Source organism: Erythrolamprus reginae, chromosome 3 (genome assembly GCF_031021105.1).
Source record: "Erythrolamprus reginae isolate rEryReg1 chromosome 3, rEryReg1.hap1, whole genome shotgun sequence".
Taxonomy (NCBI): domain Eukaryota; kingdom Metazoa; phylum Chordata; class Lepidosauria; order Squamata; family Dipsadidae; genus Erythrolamprus; species Erythrolamprus reginae.
In genome coordinates this window covers 146568061-146585752 of record NC_091952.1, presented here as the reverse complement: position 1 = coordinate 146585752, position 17692 = coordinate 146568061, and the positions used below count along the sequence as shown (strand labels likewise).

The 17692-nt window shown below is 37.6% G+C and overlaps 1 protein-coding gene across 3 annotated transcripts in view; it reads left to right on the top strand.

Moving 5' to 3' along the window:
* CXXC5 (CXXC finger protein 5) overlaps positions 1-4190 on the top strand; it is a 117930-nt gene extending 113740 nt beyond the window's left edge. For all 3 annotated transcript variants that reach the window (XM_070746943.1, XM_070746944.1, XM_070746945.1), the window contains exon 4: positions 2227-4190. In XM_070746943.1, the coding sequence (XP_070603044.1) occupies positions 2227-2232 (6 nt within the window). In that variant the 3' untranslated portion in view covers positions 2233-4190. The remainder of the gene's footprint in view (positions 1-2226) is intronic.
* The last annotated feature ends 13502 nt before the right edge of the window (positions 4191-17692 follow it).

The following is a 17692-nucleotide window of genomic DNA, read 5'->3' as shown; positions in this document are numbered from 1 at the left end:
TCTTCACCTATAGGTAGAAATCTGAGAGAAAAAGATACACAATTTTTTCTAAAAGTGAGTGTACTGTAATGGGAAACCCAGATTTCATCTGCAATACAGAATGCAGGATGGATTTTTGCCTACAGGAAAATTGATTCTGCAACTTAACAAATTTATATACAGTTGCTCTGACTTTAGGATTACCTTGAAGAATTGCAGTGTTTGTTCCTCATCAGTTTATCTTATGAACACTTTAAAAAGAAAGCCAAATAGTCATGCTTCCAATCGCTGTTCTCCAGATCTAGGTGACAAAATTTTATTCTGGTGAGGATAATGTTGGAGAACAGTCACTGGAACAGCTTTGGTCACTGCTCTGAAATCTTTTAAAATTGAATCATATATTTGCCAAAAATGCTCAGACTTGTTCACTAGCTAAAAGGATTTTCTCTCTCTACGTAAATAACCTGAGAACTATGCCTAATGCACATATACTGTACTTGCTTGTTGATCTCAGGCTGTTTAGGGAAGTACAGTACTGTATATCCATAAGAAAATTGAAACAAGAAAAAAATAATTTGAGCCTGCTTCCTACTTTCTGAATGGTTGTGGATGGCTTTACTAGAGATCTCAAAATAAAATGAAGAATACTATCGCATACTTGCAAGTGTATGCTATTTTCCTCATAACTTTGCACAAAAACCATAAAATCAAAGATATTTTTGAAGTGCCCAGCATCTTATATATAGAGATCATATGTAGAGATCAGCAGCCTTAGTTATTTAATCATTTTCAGTTTTGAATGCTTTCATGTGAGGTTATGTTGCTGTTACTTATATTTTATTTATTTATTTATTATTTGGATTTGTATGCCGCCCCTCTCCGAAGACTCGGGGCGGCTAAGTTATATAAACTTTCCTAAATGTGAACATTTAATGTATATTTGCAGGTGAGTACTCAAACACTGGAAATGTTTTTAAATAAGACCTTAAACCATCTGACATGCTTCTGATGGTAACACAGAGTAACACAGACACCTAAGTAGCAACTGGTTGCTTCATGCTTGGATTCTCATGCCTGATGCCTATTAAATTCTGTCATCTCATTTTTATTACTAAATGTTTTAATAAAAAGGAAAGGGGAAGCAAAGCAGAATACCAGCCTCTCATGCAGGCTTTATTTCCAGGAATTCTCAAGTCTGGAACAGTTGAATGATATTTTGGAATTGCCCCTTTTTCAGGAAATAAAAAAGGTAAGTTGGGATGGAAAGGCATGTCCTATGGAACCAATGGGTTTAACTACACCAATTTGTCTTCTGGTAAAAGATGCCTTATGAGCACCCAGGCTTTTGATGGTAGTCATTTTGTGAGAGTTCTTGTGACAGATAAAATATTCTACATGTAATCAATCACCGATTTTACAAAATATAGGGACCCTTCATTTATTGAATGAGATGGGGAGATAAAATCACAGTAGCTGTCAAGATATGCTTGGGATAAACTGGTCTATAATCTACTTTCCAATTGATGTTATTCCAGATGTTTGTGTTATGAAAAGTTTGCATATTGTTTTTGTTGAATTCTTATTAAAAGTCTATTCCTATTTAATGGGATAAATTAACCTATTAAGAAACAATTAGATACCATTTACCAAATTGTATAGATGGGTCATTTAATTTAGGATTAATTGCTCTGAGAGATGTTTTCTAGGCTGTCATTGAAGTTTTCCTCCATTGCCTAACAAAACTTCTTAACTGAAGATGCCTGGCTTGAAATCTAGACTATTGGAAATGAAAATTGGGCATTCTGCTGCTAAAGTAAATCCCTTTTTAGGTTTTTTTGGAAACATTGAGTCATTTGAAAGTTCTAATAAGCTAAGAGTCTGTCCTCAGTTTTCTTATGTTTGGAATAAGCCGCAGCACAACTAAGGAAATGGGTGACTGTGTTTTGTTTTTTTAATTTCAATTTTTTTTGTAATTAATTCAGGATTACATTAGTATTCCAAATTACAGGGAGAACCAGACAGTAATAAATTAAAAGGACATTTATAATAAGATTTCCTAGATTTATGGGTTTAGTACATTTTTGTAGCTTTCCTTTTTGTCCAGCCGGACCATTATCTAAAACAATAAGTCTTCAATTAATATTACAATATGTTGCATCTAACGAAGATATATAGTTTGCTTAGTGATAGTGATTGCTTGATATAAAGAACAAATTTGCTTTCATATTTTGCCTTTTTCTCTTTCAGCAATAAGAATACCTGGTGATAAGCCTGCATGAAAAGTTGAGCATGGATGGTAAAATAGGATCCAGATTTTTCATGGAAAATGCATCATTAATCTTAACAGATGAAGACTTTCTAATCTGTAGATTATAAGGGTTTGAGAGAACCCCACTTTATTTTTTTTATCAGCATAGAATGTTCAGTGATGCAGGAATTTATGTATGGAAATAAAAAGGAAAATGCAGAAAGGGCAGTAGCAATTACTTATACAATTAATTAAATAGCTGAAGGTGTAACTACCAAGATCTGTAAGCAATTGCAGGATGCAAGATTTCATGTTACAAGAGAAGCTCTCAGTCATCCTTTTCCTGTGTCTACAAAGTTGCCTTGCTCTCAAAAATGTTTAAATGTACAAGTTTTATAGAAAAAGGGGTTCTTCATCCTCCAATACCATATTATCTGTATGTAAGATAAACATTCATTGTTCATTTATTCATATGACTGTGAAGATTCCTGGAACTTCATCCTTTATCAATCATACTTTCAAAAAATCTAGGACCTTTGGTTATTCCAAGAATCCCTCCTCCCAAATTTACCAAAAGGCCAATCACACATAAAATTGCTTGAACATTGCCAATACCATCTGTATAATTGCAAAGGTGGAAAGACCTAAGCAGTTAAGAATCCAAAGACTGCCTCTTTAAGTCATTTTTACATCCTGTTACACTTGTCTTGATGACTTAGTTTAGTGTTTCTCCAGAAGACTTCAAGTAATATATGGAATACATAAGTACTGCAGAACATTACATTTGTTTAGAGGATTTGTGCTACAGATGACCCTATTTTGGAGTGATTCTGTCTAGCTATTCAGTCAATAGGCATCTGTTCTATCTGCAGTGCTTAAGAGTACAAGAAGCTCTTGAGCAAAGTTTATGATACATGGATATTTTACATGGATTATATTACATGGCTAAACATCACACTTTCAAATTCTTTCAATATGAAAGTAACAGCTATACCATGTATGTGAGTAGCTTAAAAGTTGTGGCCACCATAAAGCCACTCTTGGTTTTTTGTGGGGATGGGGTTCTTGAGAGTCCAGAGCACTCATTTAGAGCACTCATCTGAAGATTGGGAGGCTTTGGTATGAAGATGGATGGCACCCTCAATATGGTCCACAGATTTAAATCTGCAATAAGTAGGTTTGGGGTGAACATTTCTCAATGTCCTATGGAATAATTGACGTTCACCAGAATGAACTACTAGAACAATCTTCCAGATAATTGAAAATACCAAAATCGTCATCACAGTACACCAACAAGCATTCCTGGATCCCCCACTTATTTGGAAATGGAATAGTCTCATTGTTAGACCTTTATATATTATGTATTTATTATATAAAATTCCCCATTAAAGCATCTCATCTGTTTCTTTTTTTTCAAAAAATATTTTATTACAGCTGACTCATTCCCTGCTGATCAAAAACGCTATGAAGTTCAGAGGTTCTGACATTAAGACATTTCATTATCCTCAAAGAGGGATGAAGCTTATGATCTATATCTTATGACCTTTAGCAAGTAAACATACCCATGTAGGATATACACTTTTGGGTGGCTACTTTAAGTTCCTTTCTTCACTTCTCAAAAGCAGGAAACTGATTTGCCTCAAGGGATAAAGCCAACGGCTATGCTCCCTTCTCGATTATGCCAGAATACTGTATGTATGTATCTTCATGTTTCTTTTGTGGACTGCTATTAGCACTCGGAAGACTCTTAGAAATAAAAAAAATGTTACAGGGTAGTACTTTGCTTTGTAATGTGCCAGGTTATTTATTTTTTAATTAGAAGAGTACATTGGAAAATTTAAGAAATTAAGCTACCATACATAACCATTAAAACCCTGACACAACAGATGCATCCTTACTGCTTTCTAAAGATGCAGAGAATGAGGCCAAATCCAGTTCTCAAGGGAGGGCATTCCACAGCCTTGGGAGAAAAACAAAGCTATCTTTGGAAAGCCATGTAAATGAGCTTCTAAAAGCAATATCTTCAGAAGGTCATCTGCAGATCAGATTCATAATGAAACGATGTCCCTTAGACAGATTTTATGCTGTTTAGGTTACTTATGGTATGGATAATACTGTAATTTAAATGGAGTTCAGAAAGTATTTGTCAAACAATACAAATTTTTCAGTACAGTACAGTATTTTGCACTCTAGCAGCCCAGTTCTCACATTTTTACCACATTTGCCCCACTTTTCATGTTGGGCCCTATACACTATCAAGGCATGGTTATGCTGGGACACTTTGGTATAATGGTGTGTGTGTACTGCAATTGCTTCTTGTCATTCCAACTGAAAAACATTTTTAGCAGACGTTTGTTTTCTGTTTGGGAATTCAATTCAGTTTCATATTGGTTAACAGTATCTTGACTGGATTATTTTCTGTATCTGCATTCAGTGGTGCTAACTACTTCCTTGATTAATACTGGAGTTAACTACTTAACTGGATGGCTAAAAGTAGTAGAACCAGGGAATTTCAGCATTCCAATGACATCCTATTCCAAAGATCCCAGTAGTTTTAGATGTTGAAGATGTGTAAAATATAAGATGGAATACCACGAGTCAACAGTCGTGGTGTGAAACAATGATTCCCTATTGACTGTACTGAATCATTACAAAATGGTTTCCAAGGTTCAGTCCTGCAAATGGTCCTAAGGAATACCACAATCGGGTATCAAAAGCTACCAAGAGGCCATGTGAACCTACAGAGCTGTGCTTCTTCATCCAGTTTCCAGCATGTTTTCCATCCAGATGATTAAGCAATCTCAGTATAATATTGCAACAAAACCCCTGACCGAAATAGGTCCACATAATATTCTTCAGAAGTGTAATGGAATTCCTTTGGTCTTTTGGAGGCTGTATTGTGCACTTGATGATGTTGTGCTGTATATTGATCAGCAAATACTGTGTGCTACTGTGTTCTATGCGCCTGTCAAGCAAAGAGGTTATTCGAGTCACTAGCCTGTGGAACTCACAAAGGGATTTATTACAGAAAGAGGCAATCAGCCCATATGGTAGTGCCCTTTTCACATGACAATTATGCTGTGGGAAGTGCTTTTTCTCCAGCACTGCTAGTGTGCTATTTAAAAGCCTGCAACCATGTCACTGGATTTTTGCCACAGAAATAGCCCGCTGGGTTCTACAGCAAGGTCTTAATTCACAGTGACTTCATCATAATGATCCTAGGGAGGAGTGCAGAGAAGATAGGAGGAAAATCACTGCAATGCAGGCCATTGCATACAAAAGGAATTTGCAGAGTGGGAAGTAAAGGGAGCCATCCCCATCCCCACCTGTCCCACTCCTGCCCTTGATGCAGATCATGCTTTGGCTGGGATTTACTGCTTTATTGAAAACGATGGCTTTGGCTGAGCAATTAAAATCACTTTCTAAAGTTCATCACTTCTTAACTGCAATTTTGCTGCCCTTCTGCCAAAAAGGGTTCAGGTACAGTACGTTCTTCAGTTATGTTGAATACTTTCTACCAGGCACAATTCCTATCCCTACTGACAATGTTCTTAAATAAACTGGATTTAACAATCATTCGTCCTGGCTGCTTAATTAATCTATTTGTCCCTTTTTCTGGTGTAAGCAGGATCAGTTGAGTATTACTTTGGATTCACGATAGAATCAAACTGCCTGTTGGAACCTTGACACTGCCATTCTATCCTACCTCCTCATAGATACATTGGCCCCTAGGCTAGATACGTTAGCCACACAAAAGTATATAGAATAATCCATGCCCCCAAAGTTTAATACTGTATACATCTCTTAGCTATCTGAAATCTTTGTGTTTTTTGTTGCATCAGACTAACATGGTTCTGCAAACTTCAAGAAAGTGTCAGTCTGCAGGTTACTAAGACCTGCAATATGGACTCTTGGCAAAGGGAGTGGAATGAATAAAACAGGAGATACTGTTTATTCTTTCACATGTTTGTCTATTAAATAACATATAAGAAAATTCAGCTGTTCCATTTTAAATCCCAAGATTCCTTTGGAGTAGGTTCTATTATTAGTGAAATCAAACAAATATTTATTCAACATAGAATTTAATTTATGTACAAAACTTCATTAAAGCTGGGTTCTTTGTCAATATACAGATTTTTAGAAATTCCTTGCAATGTTCAAGGAATGTGAGCTTTCCACTCTATTCTTGGAGCTTTTCTACAGTAGCAATTTATAATGTGGCCAGCAATTGCTGAGGCAATAAATCAGTAATGTAGCAAAGGCAGGGTAACACTGTAAATGGCTAGTGCTGAAATGCTGTTAATTATGGAAACAATTTTGCCAAAATACAGTATCTGGTTTTGAAAAAGCCTGCAATTTCAAATAATGGAAGAATTGTCTAAATTACAGTGTATGTAGTCCTTTAAAAAGTTGAGGTTTTCTCCACTCACCACTGATCCAAGCAGCAAAATGCATAATGCCATATTGTAATTATTATAATAATAATTTATTAATCAATTTATTATTTATACTTTATTCATTTGTGAAATATAAAGAAACAATAGTCATAATGGTAGCACTCTTTTAGACCATATATTTAGGTGGAAAGGCTTGTGTAAATTCAAACTGAATAGACAAAATCCCAGGTCATTAGGGACAGAATATATCACTGAATTAGTTTATGATTGTTTGTTAATTTTATTTTATTTTCTATGATATCATTTGAGTTCCACTCCCAAAGCATAAAACAGCAACCTATCATTCTTTGATTTAAGCTGTTACGAATTTCTACTGTGAAAACAACCTTTTTGGTATGTGTTTTATCTGCTGTATTTGATGTATTTTTAATGGTCTTAGATTGTAAATAAACTTCAAACTCTTCTTCTCCATTATTAGTTGAGTATATTTTTAAGTGCAGCCTATCTTGTATTATTATCTTTATACTGGAAATGTGAAGAGAGCTGAGAAAAAGAGGCTTGCCCAAGGACCCATAAAGGCTAATACATTTAATTTATTTTATTTGAATATGTGGATTCTGTTCTTCCCTACCCAAAACAATTTTGGACTATTTTTTTTTATTAAGGAAGTAATGTGAGTAAAAAAAGTGAGCATGAGGAGTGGCAATCAGGAAAATCATCAGACAGATTTGACATCATAGAGGTAATCCAAAATACACAGTGCTGTTACAATTTATTGATTTGATCATTTATCCTGCTTTCGGTTCCTGAGGCCATTGCTTCAGAAAGAGTTAGCTTTTGCTCAGATAAATACAGTGGCAGCAAATGAAATCTCAGTGGGATTCCCAAAACTTGCAAAATGAAGATTCATGTATCTTGGGAATTGCATCAGCAGTATTTTTTTATGTCAGAAGAATCTCTTAATGTCGGGCTTTAGATATTTCCTTCCCCTTCCTTCTTTTATCCTTCCTTGTACTTCTTCAGGGTCTCCTTTGAGCAAGAGATCACCTTGTAATTCTTGAAATGTAAAAACATTTTTTTAAAACAACAAAATGATTTGCTCCTATGTTTATGATTTTTATAACTACAGAAAAATAAAAGCATAGACTTTGAAGACATACAGAAAAAACCCACAGTTTCAGTTCATTTATGGATCTCCAGGACTACATTTTGAAAGTATGTTAAGAAGCTGGTGCATTTGGAACAAAGTAACCACATTTTATGTGTGCTGAAGCTTCTGAACTACATCGAAGAGAAACTCCGGGAGTGAACAACCTGCAATCTTGCAAGCCCATGGGCAGCCTTGGACTAAATTCATGTGGCCCTCTACAATATTTCAGGAAAATGTGATTGGTTGTGACTTTTGCTGTTCAGGAAAGAATAGGAGGGAAAGAGAAAGGGGGAGGGACAGAAAATAGTAAGCCATGCCAATTGCTGCTCAGCCTTGAGTGCATAATGTGTTAGCAAAAATGAGCAAACGTGGGGATTCCTTGTTCTTTCACATGAAAAAACAGAGAAAAATGTTAACATGGTGCAGCCCTCTCATCAGAGAAAGGGGTAAGATGCCAGTTATCCCAAATTTATAACACAGTTCAATTGGCTGTTCCTGAAGATTCCACACTCTGGTGACTCAGGTGACCCTGAGTCAAAGAAAATCCCAAGTAATCACAATGGCTCTAAGATGTTAAGACCAGTTGACTGCAAAGAACATAAAATCTTTCCATTTCCACCACGACCAGCACCACCACTATCCTGTCCAATCCTATCCTATCATCCCACCCCCAACTAATCTCAGTTGTCAATAACTATCCTTCCATCTCCTACAGCAGTGATGGCGAACCTTTTTTTCCCTCGGGTGCCGAAAGAGTGTGTGTGTGCACTATCGCACATACCCGAGTGCCCACACCCATAATTCAATGCCTGGGGAGGGCGAAAATAGCTCATCTCACCCCCAGATGCCCTCTGGAAGCTGAAAATAGCCTGTTTCTCAACTTCTGGTGGGCCCAGTAGGCTCATGTTTCACCCTTCCTAGGCTCCAAGAGCCTCTGTGTGAGCCCAAAATCAGCTGGCCTGCACACACATGCACGTTGGAGCTGAGCTAGGGCAATGGCTCGCGTGCCAGCAGATTTGGCTCTGTGTGCCACCTGTGGCACCCATGCCATAGGTTTGCCATCACTGTCCTACAGCATACACTGTCCAATACAACTGATGATGCTTCCAGGATAGAAAGTGAAACATTGTCGTCTTCCTCAAAATCAGTCCATTCACCTTTTGAAAAATGAAAAGCACTTTTGATAAAACTATGACCTGGATGACTGAGAACATTCAAAGATATGCCTGAAGAACTGGACCTTAAGGAGGCTGTGGATCCAGCAATGATGACATTCCCACTAAATCCATTTCAGCTGAAAGAAGGAACAGTCTTGTACAGTTGCTATGAAGTATGTTTATTTGGAGTAAAGCCCATCGTTACTTCATAACATGTCATGAATCTTAAACCAAATCATCCAGGACAGAAAGTGCCACTATAGATGTATTATTTTTGAAGATGTCACAAATCTCCCTTCATATTACATTTATTTGAAATGTCAGTCCAACCTCTTCTATTCTGGAATACTTTGAAACCTATCTCCTATTTTTTAAAATTACAATGAGATGGTTAATTTCTACAGCACAACAAAATACAAAATAAAATAAAAAACCACATACACATGAGATATAAAACAAATAATAAATGTTTTGGTCAGTTATGGTGAGTTAAGTTCACATTAGTCTTAGGTTACACCAAGATAGGTATTACAAATACTGAAGACTTGCTCAAAATTTTGCAAAATTTTGCAAAGTTGACTTTTGAAAGTGAAGGTCAAAATATCTGTCACAATTGTTTTCCCAGGTCAGGAGATATTGTGTTGCAGGAATGAGGTATGTCTAGTCTAGCCAAGAGAAGGACTAGGAGTGACATGGTAGAGGTCTTCCAAAACCTGAAGGATTGTCATGAATGAGAGGGTTGGCTGAAGAGGAGTTTGACCTAATCTTCAAAGCACTTGGGAGGAGGATAATAATTAATTAGTGGAAGATCATTAAAGAGAGATCCAGTCTAGAAGTAAGGAGAAATTTCCTGGCAGTGAGAACAATTGATAAGTGGAAAATCTTGCTTCCTGCAGCTGGGAGCTCCATTGCTGGAGGTTTTCAAGTAGAGATTGGACAATCATTTGTTCAGAATGGTATGTAGTCTTCTGCTCAAGCAGGAATTTGGACTAAAAGACCTGCAAGCCCCTTCTTACTCTGTTATTCTATGATTCTATGAAATCTGAAAAATCTGTTCACCAGACAAATTGAAAAGCAGAATATTTGCATTTCATCTCTCTCTCCCTCCTCTATTTTCTCCTTCAAGGGTGTTATTGCTGTGGTCAACCTGCCATTTTTAAAAACCCTGCCTTTTTGAGGTTATCTATTTAAACTGCACATTTGTTATGTAAAGGAGGAAGTAGTGACACATACACACACCTCTTTTCCCAAAGATGCTTTTTCAAGAGGCAACTGGACTTCCAGCTTTTTCTTGAAGACTTTAACTTCTCATACAAGAAGTTTCTTCAGCGCTGGATGGATGGTGGGGAATCAAAGGATTTGTACTCCTTATAGACATTTGGTCATTTTTAGGGAGTCATTGAGACCACCTGGAGGTTTACCTGTGTCATCAGGATCACCTGAGTAGTGCAAATAAGTGTGGGGTCTTCTTGGAACTGTTGAAAGAACTGAGTTGTAGGCTGGGGATAGATGATGTCTATCTCTGTTGAGAGAGGGCTGTTCAGTTTTGACATAGATGGCCTGTTTTACCTCTCTTTCAAACCAGTGCTTCTCTCTGTCAAAAATATGGACTTTGCTATCTTCAAAAGAGAGACCTTTGTCCTTTAAATGCAGATGGACTGATGAATCTTGTCCTGAGGGGTTTGTTTTCCTATGTCATGCTATGTATTTATGAAGTGGTTGTTTTAAGTTTTCCCAATGTACAGTTCTGTACATGGCTCACTGTATTGTATTGCATATACCACATTGCTAAGTTTGTGTCTGGGTTTTTTTTATCCTTGGGGTGGACAAGCTTCTGCCTTAGTGTACTCTGGGGTTTGAAGTGTGCACAAGTGTGTTGGCTAAAGATTCTCTTGAACTTTTCTGATATTCCTGTGATGTATTGCTTCATTTATTGTTCTCTTGTATGTTATGGAGGAGCTCCTGTAAGGTTGTTCTTGATATTTGATTTTTGATGACCCATTTGCACTATTCTATCAGACTTGCAGGGTCAGGTGACCCTGAAAACACAGATAAACCTCCAGGTGCCCTCAACAACTCTCTAAAAGAATGCATGTACTCCTATCTGCAATCCTTCTATTCCCCACCATCCAACCAGTGCTGAAGAAGCTTCCTGGATGAGAAATGAAAAGTTTTCAAAGAAAAAACAGAATGTCCATTTAGCTCTTGAAAAAATACTTTTGGGACAGCTATGACCTAGATCAGTGGTCCCCAACCTTTTTTCCACCAGGGACCAGTTTCAGCAAGACCATTTTTCTATGGTCCGGTGGGGGCGGAAAGGGGTGTGGTTTTGGGCGGGATTAAGCATGAGGGTATAGCTTATCATTCCATTGTCTCTCTTCCCTCCCCCCATTTTTAATTTTGCGGGGGAACCGAGGTGACAGAGGGAGGAAGTGTAGGAAGGGGCGGTTTCCTGTCTCTTTCCCCTCCTATTCACTCAGGACCGCCGTTTGCCTTTCAGCAGATTCAGAGGACACCCCCCGCCACCGCCCGCTTCGGCTGGGATTCCAGCAAGGAATCCCAGAGGAGGGGGAGGTGCCTCCATGGACACAGTCACCTTCCTTTGTGATCGCTGCCTGCTTGGAGTGCCCACCACCAGATCCGGTAATTTTCTTGCAGCAAGGAATCCTTCCAAAAGAAAATTACCGCAGCTGGTGGTGGGGGTTTCATGGTCACACGCACACCACTGGCTTCGCTCCCACCCAGGACCCCAGGAATAGGGTGGGGGAGCCTAGCAAAAAAAGAGCTGCACAATGCCAAAGCCTTTCCGTTTGAGCTGCAGGCAGAGCAGCAGGGCTTCGCAAGGAGGAAATAGACCACTTTCGACAAGAGAAGAAAGACAGGAAAGGAAGAAAGCAAGCACGCAAGTAAAGGTTTTCTCAGCCCGAGGGAAACGGCGGTCCCGAGTGAACGCGAGGGGAAAGAGACAGGAAACAGCTTGGCACTCGCCGGCTCCACAGCAGCTGCTGACTCTGCTGATCGGTGCAACATGCCTTGCAGCCCGGTACTGGTCCGCGGACCGGCGGTTGGGGACCCCTGACCTAGATGACTAAGATTCTCCAAAGACACTTTTCTGAACAGAACTATATATGTCCAAATTGTTCCATTAGGGAAAAACACTGAAAAAATAATAATTCACAATAGTATTAAATGCTGGTAAATGGGAAAAAAAGTTTTCACTGTTTATACAAATAAAATTTGTATAAACACCGTTGTTCTATCTGCTACAAAAGACAGAGGGTGCAACCAAAAATTTCAGTAAGCAACTAAAGGATTAACATTTACATGTGTATGTGTGTGTTGATCTATCATTTCTCTTTCTCTCTCCTTCTCCCCCCTCTCTCTCCCTACCAACCAACCAACTTACCTATCTACCTACATACCCTATTTTTCAGAGTAGAAGATGCATCTTTCTTCCCCAAGAGGCTGAAAATTTGGGTGCGTCTTATACTCCAAACGTAGCTTTTACTAAGCTTTTTTATAGCTCTAGCAACCTGCCAACCTGATTTGCCGTGCTTTGCTAACTAAGCAATCTTTCCTTTGCCTGCTTCTTTCATTGCTGCTCCTTCCAACAATCAGCTGAGCCTTTTTTGAGCCCTTATAGTGAAGCAATCTTCAGTGCTTTGCTAGCAAGCAATCTTCCATTTGTTTTTCAGGCCTAACGAGGTGCTAACAAGTGAGGCAATCTTCTGTGCTTTGCTAGCAAAGCCATCTTCCTTTTGCCTGATTTTTTCATTGTTTCTCTCTGAAGAGAGAGAGAGAAGTGAAGTGTTTTAGAAACTGTTTTTATCCCCAACCAGGGGATAAAAAGCAAGCACCTGGGCTCAAAACCAGCAAAATAATGTGCTGAAGCTGACCAGACTAAGGATGCTAGCCAGATGAATATCTGGTAGGCAGATTATTTTTTCCATATTTTCCTCCCCCAAAACTAAGGTGCGTCTTATACTCTGAAAAATACGGTATCTATCTCTTCTCAACAAGATGGCAAATTAGATCAAACAAACAAACATACACTTAACAAAAGGCTTCAACCAGCCCAAAACCAGCCCCCTTAAAATACCTTTGCAACACCATTAAAATTGGAGCCACTCAAATCATCACAGGAACCTCATTATGCATCCAGACATGACCTAAAATAAAAAGTCAAGGCAGGACTCAAGTCTTATAAATCCTTACAATTTAGTGTCCCTTTTCTGTGCCATGTTTTTCTTGTACACGCTCTCCAGGAATGGCAACTACTGTACTTTCTCAGATAGATTAGCAATAGCAAGGTTAGACTTGCTATACCATTTCATAGTGCTTTTACAGCCCTCTCTATGCGGTTTACAGAATCAGCGTATTGCCCCCAACAATCTGGGTCCTCATTTTACTCATCTTGGAAGGATGGAAGGCTGAGTCAACCTTGACGTCTGAATGCTGAACTACAGCTAGCAGTTAGCTGAATTAGCCTGCAGTGCTGCACTCTAACCACTGCGCCACCCTAATTATCTAAGTCAGAAATAGTTTCACAGGAAAAATCATATGTGCAATAATTAGGACCAAAGGAGTATTATTCAAACCGTCTCTTTAAAAGTGATCTGTCTTGTTAAAAGATGCTCCCTTCACGCTGCATGCTATGACCCAAAAGGGTTGTACAGACACATGGTTGGCTAGCTGGCTGGCTGTGCTCCTCAAACTATTATTCACCATTGTACATTTTGAAATAAAGAAGGTGACAAAGGGAACCTTGCAAAATAAGTTAATAAATAAGAAGATAAAAAGAAATCTTACAAAGTTAAACTATGCAGCATTCTGGAGATCACTTGAATTTGTTCACAAATCTTCTGAAAATCTGTGGACCACATTGGAAGGGGCCCCAGACAAATCTGAACAACTGCCCCTGAAAGAAGTGAGGTTCTAGAATGAGATCTGACCTTTTTCTTTTTAATTGTGCATTTCAGATATTTACCTTCTTATATTGTTGTCTTTTGTTCCTCAGAAAACCATGGGACCAAATGGTCTCTTTAATATGGAAAAAATGTGCCTAAGAAGGAATATATAATATATAATCATTGGGTTAACGAGTGTAACATTTAATTATTTGGATTAAATCACTAGAATACTGAGTTAAGTATTTTCTTACTATACTAGAAGATTCTTATGGCAGACTTGTATATCAGGAATCTTTAATATATTCCAATCTCAGTTCAAATTCTGCGATAACGAACTTAGCTTTAAGACTGTATCATATTAAAACAGAGATTTGATATGTCTTACTCTTATACTGATTTATTGTTTATTACTGCTGTTTTTTAGTTAGAAATCCAATTGTGTTGCCTTAATTTCAACAATCCTGAAGGTTTCAACCTTTACAGAGATGAAAGCAGAGATTTTAATACCAGTCTGCCCATGTGAAACCTCTGAACTCAAAGCCAACAAGGATTGTATGGTTCACCTCAGCTTGGCAAGTAAAGGAGACCTGTCTCCAGCAGGGGACCAGAACTGGGGCTGGTTGCCTTGGCTGCTGCACCAGTTACCAAGGCAACCAGCCCAGGCAGCAACATGATAAGGGCACTGGCCAAGAGAAGTGTGACAGCCTAGTTGCTAAGGTGACAGGACACTGCCACTCAAGGAAAAAGCCCAAGCTATATCTTAAAAAAAAAATTTAAAAGTTTTAAAGAGAGCATAAAAACTAAGCCAAATTAATGCAAAATAGAAACAACAAAAAAGAAAAAACATCCAAAAGTGCAATAAGAAAGAATAAAAAGAAATTAAAAGCTTCTATAATTTCCTCTGCAGTAAATATAAATATTATTCAAAATTACCTCTTACTCGATTATTACAATTTTTTTTCTATTATCCATTTTTTTCTAATAAAAACCACAAATCATATATACACTTTTCTGTTTCAAGCAAAAAGCCCATAAGGAATTTCCAGTTTCCAGTCAACAATAAATGTAGTTATTTGATATGTTTGATATGTCTGATCAAGGAAGTTAATTTAGCAGTCTCTGCAAACTCCATAACAGTATATAATTAACGTTCATGACTTTTTCTCCATTAGCCCCCCCCCCCTAAAAAAAATTCTCTGGTTAAAATCTTCTGAATTAAAATATATATTTTGTCCAAGATGTTTTGGTTTTTTTTAAACATCTACTATCATGATAAAATACCGTGTTCACATTTCCAACAACTTAAAACACAGTTATACATTCTAGATAATTCCTCTGATGACAATACCAATACATCATTTTTTAAAAACTTTAAACATAATGTAAATTTCAATGCTTTCAGCAACATATTTTCTCATTGTTCTATTTGTATGTTGTAACCAAAGTTTTTATCCCATTTTATCATACATTATTTCACTTGTTCTTCTGGCTCATATTTCAACAAAATTGTATATGTTTTAGCAATTATATGTTCATCATTCATACATAATTTTCTTTCAAATCTAGTTTTACATTGCTCAAAATTATAAAATGTTTCATTTGCCTTAGAGCTTTCTGATAATTATACATTAGAAAACCATTGGCAAGGTAATGCTATTGTCAAATCTCTTAATGTCATGTTACAATCTTCTTCAGAAAATTCTAATACATCACAGTAAGTTAGACATTTATGTTTACTTATTTCTCATCTACATATAATTTCTCATCTATAAAAGCCACAAAGTTATTTTTGGGCAAACCTAAATTTATATTTATTCCATACTCTAAGAATGCCCCTGGCATAATGAATTTTGAAATCTACCTTAACCTTTGCTCTATCTTACCATAAATATACATGGCAAATCCTATATCATGTCCTCAGGGGTGGGTTCCAACTTATCTCACTGTCATTTTGCTTTCTCCTGCACCATGTAGCTATGTGCGCATTGCACATTGCATGGCCATGCTGTGTGTCTGCGTGCATGCTTCACAGGTGTGTGGGTACTTTGTGCTGTATGCATGCATGCACAATGCAGAAAATATAGTTTCTGTGCATGTGCAGAAGCAAAAACCAGCAAAGAATTGCTCCCAAATGCCCAAAACAAAATGGCGATGCAGGCACAGTGCTGAAATCTTGGCTTCTCTACATGCGCATAAGCAAAAACCAACAAAAAATAGCAAAAAATAAAAATCCAAAAATAAGATAGTGGCATCCATGGACTGCTACTGACAGAACCGGTTCTGTGATGTCACCGCCGGTTTACTACTGGTTCTATAGAACTGGTTAGAACCAGTAGGTACCCATCACTGTATGTCCTTCTTTCTATTATTTTCTGTTTCTTAACAACACCCATATTCCTTCATCCAAACTAAGCAACAGGCAGGACAATATATTTCCAAATCTGATAGATCTAATTCTCCTCTTTCTTTTGCATCTTGTATTTAATTCACAGTTTTTTTCTGCCTTAAAATTTAGATATATCCTGCTGCCATTATTTAGATGCCCATCAGTTGTAAAAATAGATATTGTCCAAAACAAAAATAACAATCTAGGTAGGGGTGAGTTCTAAATTACCACACTGCCGCTTCATTTTCTAACGTGCCGCATGGCTGCGCCTTGTGGGTATGGCCATGCTTCACATGCGCATACATGTGCAGTGCAAAAAGATCAAATATTTTTAAAAAGAGCCAAAAATGAGATGCTGATGCATGCACGCTGCTGGAAACTCAGGTTCTACTTATGCACACACACACACACAAAACCCTGGGAAAAATTAAATAAATAAATAAATTTAAAAATAAAAAATGGTGCCGTCCATGGACCGGCACTGACAGAATCAGTTCCATGACATTATAATGATGTCACCAGCCAGTTGCTACTGGTTTGGGCAAACCGGTCGAACCCATCTCTGATTCTAGGTAAAACATCTTAATCACAGAAATTATATTCTGCAGTGACAATTGTTATTTGTCTCATCCTTTTAAACTTCAATCCATGTCTTAATGTTGCAATTTTGAAATAACATAAAATTCATATTTGTCATAGATGTGTAGATGAACTACTGAGGCTGGTTGTGCAATCAAATGCTTTATCAGTTTGGAGTCACCACACACCTATAAGAGATCTAAGTGCAGTCCCACCTGACTTATATTATTGAGTTGACCATTAGTAGATTCAGATTCTTGTGTATAGGTTGCACAAATATGTAGTGCTTATCTTGGTGCCTGCTTTCCTGAGCCTGACAAGGTTTACCATGTTAATACCTTATATAATATATTCAGTATCTTATCTTCTTCTCAATCTTAAAACCCATTGAAAATAGGTCAAGTGATCTTGTGAGAAGTGAAAATAGACCTGCCTGCTAGGGTTTTATCTTATATAAACACTGAGCTATGTGACAAAGATGAACCTTCCCTCCTCTTTCATGAGTATCTTCACCGTTCTCACAGAATCTTCCACCATCTCCTTAGAATATAGTGGAAAGGAGATATGGCTTCATTTATTTTACTTACTTACTCACTTGCTCACTTGCTCACTTGCTCACTTGCTCACTTGCTCACTTGCTCACTTGCTCACTTGCTCACTTGCTCACTTGCTCACTTGCTCACTTGCTCACTTGCTCACTTGCTCACTTGCTCACTTGCTCACTTGCTCACTTGCTCACTTGCTCACTTGCTCACTTGCTCACTTGCTCACTTGCATACTTGCTTACTTGCTTACTTACTTTATCTATCTATCTATCTATCTATCTATCTATCTATCTATCTATCTATCTATCTATCTATCTATCTATCTATCTATCTATCTATCT